We start from the raw sequence: 15,064 nt of genomic DNA on the forward strand, positions 1-15,064 counted from the left end.
GGCTACACTCGCCGACGCATCTCGCTGCCTAGGAGGGTGATGGGAATGATACCATATGATATTTGAGATCTGAAGGGTAATGACTAAATCCATGAAGAGCGGCTTTGGTTGTTACTTGCACAAACACACGAGCTCGACAATGGAGCTTCAAGTCGCCCCTCGCCCTGTGCTCGCAGGCCTTTTCCACCTGCGCACTGCCGGGTAAGTTTCAATCACCAATCCGTTGCTCTGTTCAAGCCAAGAATACCACGTGGTGCATACCTACTCAACATCTTTGCACGTACGAGAGAGGGAGAAAAAAAAATACAAAAGGCCGCGGGAAGTGGGAGTATACGTTTATCAACTCGACGAGCACAGCCTTCTGTGATCATGGACGGCTCTCGCTCAGCCACGGCCGACGTAGCACCGTATCTTGAGATATTTCGCAAGGCTGAGGCTGGACAGTATGTTGCTCCTAACGGTCCGTCCTCGGTTCTCCGAAAAGGGGTCGTGAACCGCATCCTGACTATACGGGCACGTTCAATCCACCCCACGCCGGCCACCTCGCCACACTGAAGCACGTCTTCGATCACTATGGCAAGGACTACAATGTAGTCGCCGTCGTGGTCGAAATGACCCACGATAGGTCCCTGCAGAGGAAGTTCAGGCGTCGCCCGACAGCCGATACGTTACTACTCAGTAGCACCCAGCGCCTGCAGATCTGGGAGGAAGCGCTCCAAAACCACGAGGGCAAGAACGACTGGTGCTGGATCATAGGTGGCTACAACTTTTGCGAAGTGGACGACGGATTCAAAGACATGGTTCTCGCAAGTACGACTCTGAGTGGGTTTGAGGTTCGGATCACGCAGCTGCAGGGTGGCGACCATATCTGTCCGCGTTTTGCGTCCTCCTTCTGGGATGATGGCGACTTTATTATACCGAATATCAGCCGGCCAGTTGAATTTGAAGATGATCTGGGAGGAATGACTGCTCTACCCGGCTGTATCCAATGGGAGAGAATACCCGACCAAGAAGAGCCCGATAATCAAGGCAAGGAGGCCTTAGTCTAACCGGTTGTATGAGTGGATTCATGATAGTTAATTTGTTGAATAGGTCAGAAGGACCCAGCACCGGTGGAAGAGTCGCTCTCCAGACTCAGCCTCGGAGCCGGACCTGGAGCCGGAGCGGGGGCGGTGGTCTGGAGTTGTACGAAGCAACTGTTCAGGAACTATACGATCCGGTTCGTTAGCGCCAGAGAGCCAATGAACCCCAGCCCGAGCTCGACAGCCGTCCGACAGGCCATCGTGAACAGCAAGTCGGAGGAGCTTGTCAACAACCTACGCCGGAGCGGTGCTCTGGCCCCTATTTCTTGGCCATCTTCATCAGAGAGAAGATCGACGACTAGGTGGCTAGAATTGCGTAAAATATTATAATGGGAACTGTACATATCGTGTTGAATTTCTCTATAAGCCGTCGGCAAGTAGAGCTATCACAAAAAGTAGACACTGACTATAAGTGGGCGCTGCGGTACCAGCTTCGCCAGAACCAGGGCAAGATCTGGTCGTCGGCATCGACGAGGAGAAACCCCCACATTCGCTTCCCTGATCAACGAATATAGGTATGCCCCTAGGCATGCGCCCAGCGCGCCTTTGTTATCGCCGTTGATCACAGTGCTCCAGGAGACTACGGCGCAGTCCTGCTTTCACTGATGGAGTTGCTTGCGTCCTCGTGGGATACATGTAATGCAAATAACCCCTAAGATACAGGAAATGGCAGGACTGCAACTCCGCGCATGCCATCCGTGCTCTTGGCCCGGATACCGAAGATGACATTGTCTTTGCTCAGGTCCACGGTCACCTGGTTCACGAGCCCGACATCCATGACGTGGGTCCAGAACGGCGCCGGCGTCGCGCGCCAGACGACCTCGTAGCTGCCCACGGCCTCGGCGCCGGCGGTCGGCGGTTCCCAGTAGAAGATGCTGTCGTTGCTGAGCTCGGTGGCGTTGACCCGGACGTTGCGCGGCGCACCGGGGGACTGGGCCAGGCTCCAGAGCGCGGCGCCATTGACGCGGGCGATGCGGACGATGAAGTCGTAATCGCAGAACTCGGGCAGGTCACCGTACTGCTTGCCCGTGGTCGCGTCGACGCGCACGTCCTGGTGCTGGTGGGCGAAGTCCTCGTTGGGCTCGGTGAAGCGCGCGGCCGGGTACCCGGCCTCGAGGAAGGGCCGGTGGTCGCCGCCGCGCAGGTAGCGGTCGAGGCGGTAGACGACCGAGACGTTCATGCCCGTGGCGGCGTTCTCGGCCACCTCCTTGACCAGGCGCGCGAGGTTGCGGGCGGGCGTGTCGCTCTCGCCGCCGATGGTGAGCCGGCGCTCCCGCGTCGCCGCGTCCTCGACGCCGAGCGGCGGCAGGCCCTGGCCGAAGAGCCGGACCGTGTACGGGTCCGCGGTGCCGTCATCGGCCATGGAGGCGCCCACGATGTCGTTGGTGAACATGCCCTCGACGTTGGCCCGGGGCGTCGCGTTGGCGTAGGTTTGCGCCAGGAACTGGGCGCCGAAGAGCCCCTGCTCCTCGCCGGCGACGGCCACGAATGCGATGCTTGCGCGAGGTCGGGGTAGCCCGGCTGCGACATGATGCGCGCCAGCTCGAGCGAGATGGCGACGCCCGAGGCGTCGTCGTCGGCCCCCGGCGCGTCCGACTCGTAGTCGAGGACGTTGGAGACCCGGCTGTCATAGTGGCCGGACACGACATACAGCCGCTCCGGCGACTCGGTACCGTGCAGCGTGGCGACCACATCACTGATCCGAACCGGAAACAGGATACGGTTCCCGTCGGCGGGCTGCTCGTATCCGATGACGTCTACAGTGAGCCGCCCATCGCTGGCATTTGCGTACTTCCGAAACTCGGATGCGATCCAGTCCCGGGCTGCCCCGATACCACGTGTGGTACTGTTCTGGATGACAGCGTATGCCGCGTTCCGAACGACACAAGCTTTAGTATGGTGGCCTCGATATTGGCTGGGTCGACCTGGGCAAGCATCGACTGCAGCTCGGGCGGCGGCGTTTGCGGGACATTGAGACCGCCCACAAAAGTAGGGGGCCAATTTACGGCTGCGCATGTAAAGATGGTGGGCGACTCAATCTCACGGGTTGTGAGGATGCTCAAGGGATTCGGTGTGGTCCCGAGTGGCGTGGTCGCAGCAGCCGCCACTTGAGGAAAGAGGATGGCCTGGAGCTTCATGGCGTAAACCGACTCTTGGGCGAATTAGCTTATGCAAGTACAGTAACATACAGGTACTTGGATATCCTTAATCCTTGAATCGTTCGGCGGCATTTTTCTCCAATGATACCATTCGAAGCGGTCCATGAGTTATATAGTAATCTGCGTAGGTCTATGTAGGACCTGACCCGGTCTCGTCTCATGCGGGAGAAGACCCCTCATTCACAACAGCATCATCGTTAATCTCGCAGCAGCAAACACAACGCATCCCTTGCCTAGAAGGGCAAAACCGCAGCCATTTGCCAATCAGGAGGCAGCGGGAGCGTATCTACCGATATGAATCGGCGGAGGTGGCAGTGAAAGAGCCGCTTCCGACGACAATGGGTGGAGAGCCACTCGTCCGAATGAGGAAGCTGGGGTTGGCGCCAGGAATAACTCGTGGGATCGCTCCCGACCTGAATCAGTCAGTACGCTCAAGTCGGTCAAGGCCGGGGTGTGAATGTGACAAGGTTCCATCACACCAAGGCCAAGGTAGGTAGGTACGTAGGCATTGCTGAGAACTGGAGGAAGACGTGCAATTGCGGCAACTCGCACTATTAACATTGATTACCACTATCCAAGGCGCGATCTCGTCCTCATTATCGCAGTACATCAGTCGATCAATCCGTCTCCTCATCAAGGGGTATCGGCCCTCCAGGGCATCTTTGCACAAACACCGTGCTTCAACAAACCAAACCAAGGAAACAATAAATAGGAAACGAGTGTGGAAAAAGGGGGTCGTAACAGAACCATGCTTTCGCTTATAATACATAGAAGAATAAACGAAGAGAGTCCGAAATGCTCGCCGAGCCAGCTTGCGCTGCAATTCCAAAAAAATCGCAATGCTGGTACTTGCTCTCCGTGCTTCGGAAGGCTGAAGGAGAATAAGATAAGAATGTGGTATCAACGCATAAGTCCAGGCTCCATCGTTCAGTCGTCTACATAAACATCAAATAAATGCGCAGTAAGACGAAGTTGTCGCTCGAATAGTAAAATGCAGCTTCCAGGGAAAGACGAGAAGAAGGCAGACGGAAACGCGGTTCGATCTCACTTGAATCTACACTCATCCTTGTGAGATCTCAGGCCATGCAGTCATAAATTGACCCCGGCTTCTGGCTGTTTCTTCGACCCTTTCGACGGTTTCTTCAATGTAAGCTGGCTTAGAGACAGAGTTCTAGCGGCTCGTTTGCGGCGGCCGTCCGCTTCTTCGTTGGTCAATTCCTCGCCGAAAGCCCCGTACCCATGCTGAGGGTACTCTTCGTTCGGTGTTTTGAAGGCCTCGGACCCGGATAACTCGTCATCCACGCTCGCAAGTTGGGCTTCTTCCTCTTCGTCGTCATGCTCGAACATTGAGCAAGTAGGACCATTCACAGGAGCATCCTTTTGTGAAGCCCGAGATAGCAGCTGTAGTTGCATACTCAGCTTGTTCACTTGCGCCTCTAACGCTTGTCTTGCTGAACGCTCCGTTTCTATCATGGCCAGAAGAGTTGTGTAGTGGTCCGGAGTAAAGTGCCCAGAAAGCTCACGGGGAAATATGGGCAGGCTAGTCGCGCCACGAACTGTGGCCGTGGACACAGGGCGGTTTGCAAGCCCACTTGAAGCGGGTATAGAGCCAATAAAAGTATTTTCATCGCCAAACGAGTCATTGGAATCGCGGGAGACATTCTCGCGAGCTTGATTTGCGGCGGCAGAGCTCGTTGTGTAAGCCGAGCGGGGCGGGCGTTCATGGGTTTTGGGGTACTCGTTGACGCCGGGAAGGAGCTGGAATAGTTGGTAGACTAGTTTCTCCAACTTCTGGTTGGTCGTCTCCAAATTCGCTATCCGTTCCTCGATGCTGACCGCCTGGGTGATCTTCATACCAACGACAGGCCCAAAATTGAAGGGTTGGGGTGGTGTTTTCGGGTCGGGCCTGGAGGGTGATTCAGGGGGGGTTCCGGACAAGCCCCCAGCCTCTTCATTCGCATTGGATGAAGTTGGCGAAACGAGGACCGGGTTGTAACTCTCTCTCCAGTACCGAATCTCATCGCTACGCCGTCTCGGCAGCTGACTGCCATCATCCTGCAATTGCGACAAACTTCTCGAGCGACGGTGTAGCGTCAGGATGTCACTGGTGATGGCACGGCCAATATTGCTGGGGTCGTCGTCGGTGAGCTCCAGGTTGCCCCGACCTTGGGCGCTAGCCGGTCGTGGTGATAGCCTTGGAGGTCCCCAAAGTCTTTGCTTTTTGTGTTGAAGAGTCGGCTCGTTGTTGTTGCCGCCCGCCGCCGGTATTTCATGGGCTCAACCTGCAAAGAATTGCGCGCACTTTCAATTGCGATAATGTCTTCGGGCCCGACGGAATGAGACCGTAGAGCTCTGTCGAACTCGGTGATTGGCAGTGATGCTGATCGTTTCGGCTCGCCCTCCTTGGTCCTAGCTCCTCGGCTTAGAGACGACGGTTCCTACGGGGGTTGTCATTAGCCGACGGATCGTCATAGCTCACGGGCTACTTCGACTTACACTTCTTTGCAATGCCGACTCGGAGGGGTCCTCATGGTGCGCTTCCAACGAACCAACCTTGCCCCCATTCTTCTTCTTGCGCCCAAACAGTTTGCTGAGGGTCGAGCGCAAAGTCGACTTCTTCCTTTGTGGGGCATCGCGTTCGGTATCTGTGTTGTTGCTGACACTCGAGTACCGCAACGTACTTGACCCGATTGTGCGCTGTTGCGCAGGGCTCCCAGAATTCTCCGAAGCTTGACTCGTCCCTAGTTGGTTCCTTGATGGTGTCCTCTCCTCGGGTGACACGCGGCTAGGGCCGGTTGTGCTCTGGCTGTCAATGACAGATACGCGCTCCTGCGCCTGCGAGGGTGCAAGTCTGTTCGGTCCCTCGCTGGCCAAAGGCGTGGCTTGCCCCGTTCCAACCTCGCGCATGGGGAACTCGTCATCATCGGCCGGGTTGGGTATCGGGATAGGTCCAGATATCTTCCCTCGGATATTTGACTGGGCTGTTTTGGGGCGACCAGCGCTGGACGGCGACTTCAAGAGGCCGCCTTTCATACTGTTCTGTGAGAGTAGATGTGTAGATAGACTGTGGGGTGGGGAAGCTTAAAGAAACCTCGGGCGGGAGAGTGGTAAGGGCCGTAGATAAGACAGAGAACGTCCAGCTCGATCCATCATCAGTCCGGCGTTATGAGGCAGAGAATGAGCGAGGGAGGGAGCAAGTCCGGGCGGTCCCTGTTGGTGGCTCTGACAGTTAATGCGTTGCAGCCTGGTCACCAGCATCCCACATCGCCAGCAATGCAGCTCCGAGAAGGATAGCACGTATCGATGTGCGAATCAAGGGCGCTGAGCGTCTAGTTCGTTGGCCATCCAGTGACGGAGACGAATGAAGCTTAAGAAAGCTCGGGTGGGCTGGCTAGCTGGGGGATGGCACGGAATCAGCGATGGTTTATGGGACGGACGAGCAAGTAGGGAAGAGCCCTGAGCCAGCGCATCACGTATCATACTGCACTTCTGTTACGGACAGGACAGCAAGGAAGGGGGAGCGAGCGAAGGTCTGTCAACATGGATACCGACCTATGAAACAATACAACCAGACTGGCAGGTTCCGAGAGGTCAGGACCGCAATGGGGATTGCGACTTGGAGGTAAGTATGTAGGAAAAGAACTGGAACCAGGCCAGACATGGCACTCCTGGTAACATATTGAGTGATTGTACGTGTACTTGTACATGGAATAGGTACATCCACATCCCATGTGTTCGTAATGGTGCAATGCAGCTAGGTAGGTTCGGATGAGCAGGGTGGGTCTCTTTCGGTCCACTCCAGCTGGGATTGCCTAGTCCTCTCTCCCCCTCCAGGACAGCATCGTATGTAGCAGTAGTATATCGGCAGACTCGCTGTATCCTCTTGATGAGTTGGTATGCAGTGCCCGCCCACATCCAATCTAGCCTATCCATGGTAGCGAGAGCAACTGAGCTTGTTATTTAGTGGAGAGCCGGCTACGTGCCAGTGGGGCGACGGGGGCCTTTGGGGGGGGGCCTGAGGGGCCTGGGGGCGCCTTGGGGGCTTGCCTGCTTGCAGCTCGCATGTTGAGTCTGTGTGTTGGTTAAGATTGCTTGTCAACCTGCAGGAACTGTAACAGAATGGCCCTTCGGAAGGAGAAACGTTCTCCGGATTGGTCGTGCGCGTCTGCGCTTGGGAAAGCGAATCATACCATTACAAGTCCAGCTCCCAGAGCGAGTGTGCTCCGGTACGAGTTCTGTTTGGGATGTTGAACAACCGGCCCTGGGGATTGTGTAAATCCACGAGTCTTGATAATGGGTGCTGTTCCTGAGTGCAGCCGTCACAAGCGGCGTAATATACAAACATACATGCCACACACTAGAATCGAATTGGACGGGGACGCTGACACTGACATTCAACGCATGTGGAGAGAGCAACCAGAGGGAGCAACCCTAAATTGAATTAATGTCCCTGCCAACCCAGACAATAACAACAGCTACTATCTATATAAGGCCAGATCAATAATAAGACAATCGTCATGTGGGATGCGTGTGACTCCGTGTAGCCTATGTACTCTGGTCCATTGACAGGAAACGCGTCGATCTGCTAAGACATGGTGTTTGCTGTTCCAGCCCAGGCATTAAACTCTCCGCGTTGGGACAAGGAGATTAGAGATAGACCCCTCCACGACACGACATGACCGACTCACCCTCGCCGTCTGACCTCGTCAACTGAATAACCTACCTACTTACTTACCACCTCGTTGATCACGCGTCGGCCTGGCCGTACATGATTCATTCGGTTACTGAACTCCTCGGCATGTTTGTGTGGATGATACGAGGTAGCCAGCTTGCAAGCCTAGCCACCTGCTAATCCAGGACCTAGCCTCCTCGCTTACAAGTGCCTACCAGACCTATGCACGTCTAAGCACTCAGCGCTCAGCGCTCAGCGCTAATGAAGCAGCTATAGATAGATAGCAGGTGGCATTCAGGACTACGGTATGCATCTAGACTGTTGAACTGGAGGGGCCGAGATAATCAGTTATGCGCATTAGGTACATATACCAATATCATACACGCAATACATGCCCATGTACTCTTTCCTAGTTGCTGTAACAGTGACCTGCAACGCCGCTGCAGATGAATCCTTCGCCAAGCATCAACACTGCCAGAACTGCTGGATACGAATCAATGCTCGTTCTCATTCATACCCTTACGGAGTCAGAAATAAACCGTACTTAGCCAACACAATAGAATATCTCGAAGGCTGCACTCTAGATAACTTTACACTTACTAAGTATAAAAATATAATAGAAATATAGAAAAATATAATATTTAATTCCGATAATAAGAGTATTTTTTATATATTTTTTCCTCTATTCGTTCATTTGTAATCATTCTCTGAAATAGTGGTGGTCTGCGTTGGGATAGCCAAGTCCGGCTTATTTCTGACAGCGCCAGATACCCTTGAATCCTTTGGCCCTGATGATCTCCAAGTCAACCAGTTACTGTCAAAGCACGCTTAAGACTACATATGTAGTTGCTCTGGCCATCTATGTACATTTGCTATGTATCAATCTATCGATGCATCTTACCGCAGAGTAGGTAAGGTAGTTAGTTGTAGTACCCGAACCCTCGGTACTCAGAACATCCATAACGAAAACCCCTGCGGATTTCTTTTCCTTTTCTGTCTCGCCCCTGACGCCATAGCCGAAACCTTTGACATTCCTAAAAGCTTGGATGGCGGGGGCGCAAGAACGTGTTTGATCTTCCTCCTCCGTTCTGGCCTGAACTGGAGGGTCAAATTCCAAGGGGGAAAAATTCGTAAGACGCCAGGAGTCCCACCTGTCGAGATCTTCTCCCGTTCCCGATGTGTATCAGGGTCTACTACTAGGTAAAAATGGGAGACTCGTTTTATGTGACATTGGGCCCTTTTTTCCTTGACGCTGTTTACAACCCATGGTGGTCCACTCTTGACTGGGGCCGTTCTGAGATGTCGGGTCTGGCTCAGGAATTGGCATGTATCACGCCGGATGCACACGCCCTCTCTCAGGCCTCTCTCTCTCTCTCTCTCTCTCTCTCTCTCTCTCTCTCTCGACACAAAACCGGAATTACTTGTAACATTGCCTATGGCTTTCCTCCGTGTGGCTGAGACCTACAGAAGCACATCGTGCACGACTCACCACAGCATCATCTCTGGAGCTATTTCCAAGGAAAAGAAACCAGGGAGGGAGAAAGCTCCTATAGGTTGCTCTCTGCTACTCCCCATTTCCATCTCGTCACTTGTTACAGACTCGGCACCAATCCGCGCTGACCAGACAGTAGCCGCTGCAACAGATCCTGGGTGCAGCTTGCTGCAGTCATCCTGCGAGCTGCAAAGCTGGCTGCCACCCTATTCGGCCAGGAACACACTGCACTCAATAGGGGGGGAGGCTTTCTACTCACTTTATGGAGGGGCCAAAAGGCAGGCTGCGTGACTGCTAATGCAGTCTGGAAATGGAAAGGCTGGGCCATGCCATACCTGAGCAAACAGGCAAAGGATGCATGCCAGCATCCTCTCTTCATGAAATTTCGGAGAGATTCATGCATGCGGACGGCTGGCCGGTCGGCCACTCACCAGGTTTGCTTTTGCGCCGTCGCTATTCGGTATTAGTATCTACGAGCTGCGCACCGCTTTGATGAGCGAGGCCCTACCCATGATATGATATTCCATTTTGGCAGTGTAGAATAGTTCCAACGGTTCGACCCCGGACGCCCCCACTCGTGCTACGATGCGTGACTAGCAACCTGAAACAGCATGGATAGTAGATTCCGTCATTATCGATGATTTCCCTGTCCCCACGAGGATCTTGTTCCGCCTACTAACATTGGTGGTTACCACGTTCTCATCTGGCCATTCCCTTGTCGGGGGGTAAGCGACCTTGCCCGTTAGCGTATTCAATCATTTAACGCGCAGTCCAAAGTGCCAAGGATATGCTGTCTGGAAGTACTGCTATAATATGATAGTCTAGAGTTTCGCGTGGTTCCAGTGGAGCGAAAATTCTACGAGCTGCATGATAGTACACAATGCTGGGTCATAAAGGGAGCAAAAACCTCCGACTCATGCAAGCATTATGGGTAGGGGGGAGGAGGGAGAGACAGGATGAACACGTCCTCCAATCTGAAGCTCGAGTGGATCTCCTTGCATCAAATGCTCACCGCACCGCCCGTCGGCTGCTTCGGCCGCGCATTGCCAGACGTGCCCGAGTGCTCAATGCCATAGACTCTTAGCTCGTCAGGATCCGAGCGAAGCGAGGTCTGGATACCGCAAATCCGCATTTTCTTCGAGCCATTCCATCCAGTTCTTGAGGAACTTGCTTCCTCTTTGCCAATGTAAGTAATCAGAAACATGTCGCAGGCAAAATGGAGGGGACCGGAGGACAACCAAGAGCTGCTACAGGGCAAACCCCAGAATAGCAAGCAGCTTGGAAGTGTGTGATGACCGGTAGGAAATGCAACGACTCACTTCTGGACGGTATCTGAGTCGCCGATGACAATAAGCGAGCGCTTTGGCCTAGTCATTGCAACTAAAACCCTGCATCAGCTGCATACTTCTCGTCTTGAGTAATGGATGCTTCGGCTTTTGCAACCGAGGCAGTTCCCCCGTCTGGACCAACTCACCATTCAGGCGGCGCTTCTCGCCTAGGAAGCCAACCTCGCCCTCACTATTGCTGCGGACCAGTGTGACGATGATAGCCTCTTTCTCTCGGCCCTGGAACCCATCGACGCTACCTAGCTCGATGCCGGGAAATTGGTCTTTAAGAGGTGCGAGTAGAGCAAGCTGGTTGAAACGTCAATCATTGCCGCTAGGATAACGACACAGAAGATGCTTACTTGCGCATTGTATGGCGTCACGACAGCAATGTCCTCTGGCTTGACTCCAGCATCAACGAGCTTCTGCACGTACTGCTTGGCCAGGGCGGCTTCATTCTCGTTGCTCTTACTATCACCAAGAAGCGACTTTACACTTGACTTCCTCCCTGTGTCTTCCTCTTCGCTTTTCTCGGGGTAGTCGCCACCCTGCGTATCAATGAATACGACGGGCTCGTTAGTGTCTTCGGTATCTTCAACTCCAGGTAAGTCATTTAGCAGACGCCCTTTGACACCATCTGCTGCTACAAGCTTGCTATCGTAGAGTTCGTCCGAGGGAAACCGCATGATTTTCTCATGCATACGGTATTGTGTCGTAAGCATCCGCTTGATGGACGAGCCATGCAAAGACAGAAGCCTATCGAACAGGGTTGTTTCGAGACTCATGCCCTTGATGATTTTCTCGCCGTCTTTAACCGTGGCTTTCGTCTTGGAATTGCTGGACTTGACCGTAGGGGGCAGCTGTAAATGGTCTCCAGCACAGATGGCCTTCTTTGCTGCAAGCAGCGGCACCCAGCATTGGGCTTCGAGTGCTTGACTCGCTTCATCTATGATAATGACATCAAATGCCTCGTTCTTCAGCTGAAAGCCACCAGCTCCATGAAGAGTGGCGAGAACAACTTTGCTGCCTCTGATCAGGTCGCTGACACATTGCCTCTCCCTAATCCGATATTCTTTTCGCAGACCCTTGAGGTCAGCATAGATGGCCTTGCGTTCTCTCCCAGTCCGGGTCTTCTTGATGGAAGCCTGCTTGGCATCCATCTCAGCTCGCACGTCTTTTACTATCAGGCCTGCCTCCGAAGTACTGGTCAATATGTCCAATGAATGATTTAGCACCGACGGCAAGAGTCTCGCTGGATGTCCAAGACGCAGTATGGGTAGTTTATGAGGTGACAGTCGCTCAACAATGTTATCTACCGATATATTGGACGGTCCGCACACCAGTATGTGCAGGTTCCTTTTGACCATCTGTAGGATGAGTTCGATGAGGGTATGCGTTTTGCCTGTCTATTGTAGGTCAGCCGATGTATCCCAGGAGGAGCCGGCACGGAGTTCACTCCTGGGGGTCCATGGATCAAAGCTATTTCCTTCGAAGTCAAGGCGAACCGAATAGCATCTTTCTCTGCAAAGACGTTAGCATTGGGGAACAGGACACTGCAACTAAGGACCCAATCTCTATAATCGGAGTTCTCAACTCCTGTTATAGCTTACGTGAATCATTTAGCGTTGGGTCGATCCACTCGACGTTAGCACACTCTGGGTCAGAGGATAGGTCGGATGGGATCGATGAAGGCGAAGACAGCCCGAACAGGACTCTGATAAACATGGAGTAGTCCGACTCGGTCTGCTTTTCGAGATCCTTCATAGTCTGGTTCATCCGTCGATAGGTGACATCATCAGCCAACTTGACGATCCATAGCCTCCCGGAGAAGGAGACATCCTCTTTGTCCTCATCTATAGCGATGGCCACGGTGTCTCTCTTGGTCTTGGTGACGACGCCACGGGCGCCCTTCTTTTCCAGCTCCTTGATCTCTCGCTTCTTGGCGCTGCCCGCTGGCAGCTCCGAGACGAGCACGATGTCGCCCGTCCGTATGCCGTGCTCCGGCAGCTCACCCGTAGCAGAAGTAGCATTGTCCGGACCCAACTCGAGCACGGTCTTGCCTCCTAGACCAGTACGTTGGGCCGAGACAACAAGGTTGATGATAGCGAGTCCGGCGCGCTGTAAGGCGGTGGGGCTGATGTTGTTTATCAGGCCGCTATTTTCCTGAAGCTCACTTTGCAATTCTGCATCCAGAAGTGCAAGTTGCGTGTTCGCAAAAGCTTGGATGTCGACCGGCTCTGCAGGGGCCATATTGCAAAGCCAGGAGGCAAATAATATATTCTTAGATTATTGCAGGTGTCGACTTCTCCAATTGATTCGGCGTCCTGATGACTGACTGGTATTTACATGTAATGTAGGTGTGATGGTTCTAGCCAACAAAGTTTTTGGAGCGCCTGCACGCACACAGCCGGGTCCACCGCTCTCGAAGCAAACACACCAGCTTACTTAGCTGAGAAGGCAAATCTCGTAGTGGTGTAGCAATAGACCAAGAGGGTTTATTGCACGCGCTTCAACTACGACACCGACACCTATTGATGTTGCAGCTCCTATTACAACCCAGGGTTCATGTGAACTGTTAGCGGGTGACGACATCATTAAGTACACTTCCTGGCAACCGCTTATTGCCTATAGCTGGCCAAGCAGGCATCTACAAGCTTTAGATGGGCAATTGAACACGGCATCATTCCCGTTTTTATTGATTTGGCTTATATGTGTTTCTATCTCAGCTTTAACTGCAAGTAGCTTGCGAGCCCGACCTATGCTCCTCATTCACAGATCAGGCCGAGAACTTGTTGGATGTACAACCACCACTATGATGAGTGAAGCTACCATCAACGCCATGGCTATCAAGGACACAAGAACGATTGTTAACCTCGCCGCCGGGAATTTCTTTTTCAGAATCCATTGTTGGCTTTGGAAGTATCTTTGGTAACCCAATAGTAATATTAGGATACTAATCCCCAAGAACGTCGCACCCAAGGGTTTCCCAAGCCGGCGAATGGTTTGTAAAGCCGCATCATCACCTTTGGCCAAAGAAACGTTTAACCGGAACAGCTGAGTAACGGCGATTCCAATGGAAGCAAATGCCAGGCTAGTCCGTAACCAGGCAAGAAAGGTCCGTTCTGATGAGTATAGCTATTAGACGCTGGTGTATAGCAAATGGTAGGTAGATAGTATAGGGCTTCCAACATACCTAAAGCTAGATGATCTCGTGCGACACTGCCCTTATTCTCGAGTTCGATGGACCAGATGTTACTCCAGAAATATGCCCAGGAGTTTTCGTCTCCCGTGTTGCGAGCCTCGCCTGACCTGGGCTGTACGTGCCCATCGGTATCCTGCGCCTGCGCCTGAGCTCGGGAGTTGTGTCGATCGACCCTCGAGTTCGAGTTCGATTGGGTAGTTTGGTAATTCTTTACATCTCGTCCTACGATGCCGGTCGTCTCGTCTGCGCTCTCGTCGTTGTCGTGAGGGCGGAGAAATGGCTGCATCTTGGGATTTTGCGATTGAGACATGGTATTCGCACGATGGATGCCGTTCTGAAGCAACACCATTAGTCAACGGTCCATACGTCGATGTGCGATGTGCCGGTCACATGGTAAACTCAAAGCCACCGGGGCAGAATTAAATAGCACACCTGCAAGGGACCGAAGTAGTACGAACCTCGACAAGCTCATTGAGGCGTTCCTGGGTCGACTGCTGCCGCGACAGGCCGGAGAAACTGGTTGACCGGTTGATGTTGCTATTATCTTGCGTTGAAGAGCGATGTAAAATCGAGGCGGGCGCCGCCCTCGCGCTGCTTTGCTCAGCTTGGTGCTCAGCCATGTTGACCGACTGCGAGATGCGAGGTTGGGGTACTCAAACTGATCACGCCATAGCCCTAGAGCGGATGAGGCTTTACATGCATATGCGGCAGATCCCCCCAATTGCCAAATTGAAGTTGCGATGGTATGAGTCGATTTGACGAGTCGTCCTACCGCACATAGAAACGGCACGGGGCCCTAGAGCCCAAGATCCATGTTTCGAAGTACCGACCTAGGGCCCCACCATGGTACGGCAGGTCTTGGCATACCTGCATACATCGATGTACCTACAATCAATGCAATATATATCTACTCAGTATTAGTAACTTAGCGAGGCCTCTTCGTAATGGACTCACAACCGTTAGGGTTATCTGTATAGCGGTGGTCGAGGTGTTGTTCTCTGAATTGTTATAGCTGTTTTTTCTCGTAATGCGAGGCTGTTTACTAAGTAGGGATATTCTCGCGATGGCCTTGTCCATGTGGTATCGTGGTGACAAGTTGGCAATATATTTATTCTTCTATAATACTGTGACA

At 53.2% G+C, this 15,064-nt stretch overlaps 6 protein-coding genes across 6 annotated transcripts; 1 reads left to right on the top strand and 5 right to left on the bottom strand.

The window, feature by feature from the left end:
* Positions 1 to 369: 369 nt before the first annotated feature.
* PG994_011501 (uncharacterized protein) lies at positions 370 to 1,049 on the top strand (the record flags this gene model as incomplete). The annotated part of the gene is made up of 2 exons (XM_066862910.1): positions 370 to 443; positions 485 to 1,049. 2 exons carry the CDS (start codon positions 370 to 372, stop codon positions 1,047 to 1,049), a joined length of 639 nt encoding a protein of 212 aa, XP_066712020.1.
* Positions 1,050 to 1,734: 685 nt separating this feature from the next.
* On the bottom strand, positions 1,735 to 3,220 carry PG994_011502 (zinc metalloprotease; the record flags this gene model as incomplete). Its single annotated transcript, XM_066862911.1, is given in 3 exon segments — positions 1,735 to 2,578; positions 2,611 to 2,928; positions 2,943 to 3,220. The coding sequence occupies 3 exon segments, from the start codon at positions 3,218 to 3,220 to the stop codon at positions 1,735 to 1,737; spliced, it is 1,440 nt and encodes a 479-aa protein (XP_066712021.1).
* Positions 3,221 to 4,330: 1,110 nt separating this feature from the next.
* Positions 4,331 to 6,274, bottom strand: PG994_011503 (uncharacterized protein; the record flags this gene model as incomplete). Its single annotated transcript, XM_066862912.1, has 3 exons — positions 4,331 to 5,458; positions 5,524 to 5,679; positions 5,738 to 6,274. The coding sequence occupies 3 exons, from the start codon at positions 6,272 to 6,274 to the stop codon at positions 4,331 to 4,333; spliced, it is 1,821 nt and encodes a 606-aa protein (XP_066712022.1).
* A 4,131-nt stretch (positions 6,275 to 10,405) lies between these two features.
* PG994_011504 (uncharacterized protein) lies at positions 10,406 to 10,780 on the bottom strand (the record flags this gene model as incomplete). The annotated part of the gene is made up of 2 exons (XM_066862913.1): positions 10,406 to 10,649; positions 10,725 to 10,780. 2 exons carry the CDS (start codon positions 10,778 to 10,780, stop codon positions 10,406 to 10,408), a joined length of 300 nt encoding a protein of 99 aa, XP_066712023.1.
* Positions 10,781 to 10,785: 5 nt separating this feature from the next.
* Positions 10,786 to 12,980, bottom strand: PG994_011505 (DNA polymerase alpha-associated DNA helicase A; the record flags this gene model as incomplete). Its single annotated transcript, XM_066862914.1, is given in 5 exon segments — positions 10,786 to 10,865; positions 10,880 to 11,039; positions 11,093 to 12,136; positions 12,187 to 12,251; positions 12,341 to 12,980. The coding sequence occupies 5 exon segments, from the start codon at positions 12,978 to 12,980 to the stop codon at positions 10,786 to 10,788; spliced, it is 1,989 nt and encodes a 662-aa protein (XP_066712024.1).
* Positions 12,981 to 13,499: 519 nt separating this feature from the next.
* PG994_011506 (uncharacterized protein) lies at positions 13,500 to 14,552 on the bottom strand (the record flags this gene model as incomplete). The annotated part of the gene is made up of 3 exons (XM_066862915.1): positions 13,500 to 13,852; positions 13,924 to 14,266; positions 14,376 to 14,552. 3 exons carry the CDS (start codon positions 14,550 to 14,552, stop codon positions 13,500 to 13,502), a joined length of 873 nt encoding a protein of 290 aa, XP_066712025.1.
* Between the last annotated feature and the right edge of the window lie 512 nt (positions 14,553 to 15,064).

The sequence above is a fragment of the Apiospora phragmitis genome, assembly GCF_038363925.1.
Source record: "Apiospora phragmitis strain CBS 135458 chromosome Unknown utg000010l:1.0-9815664.0:1.0-9183399.0, whole genome shotgun sequence".
Taxonomy (NCBI): Eukaryota; Fungi; Ascomycota; class Sordariomycetes; order Amphisphaeriales; family Apiosporaceae; genus Apiospora; species Apiospora phragmitis.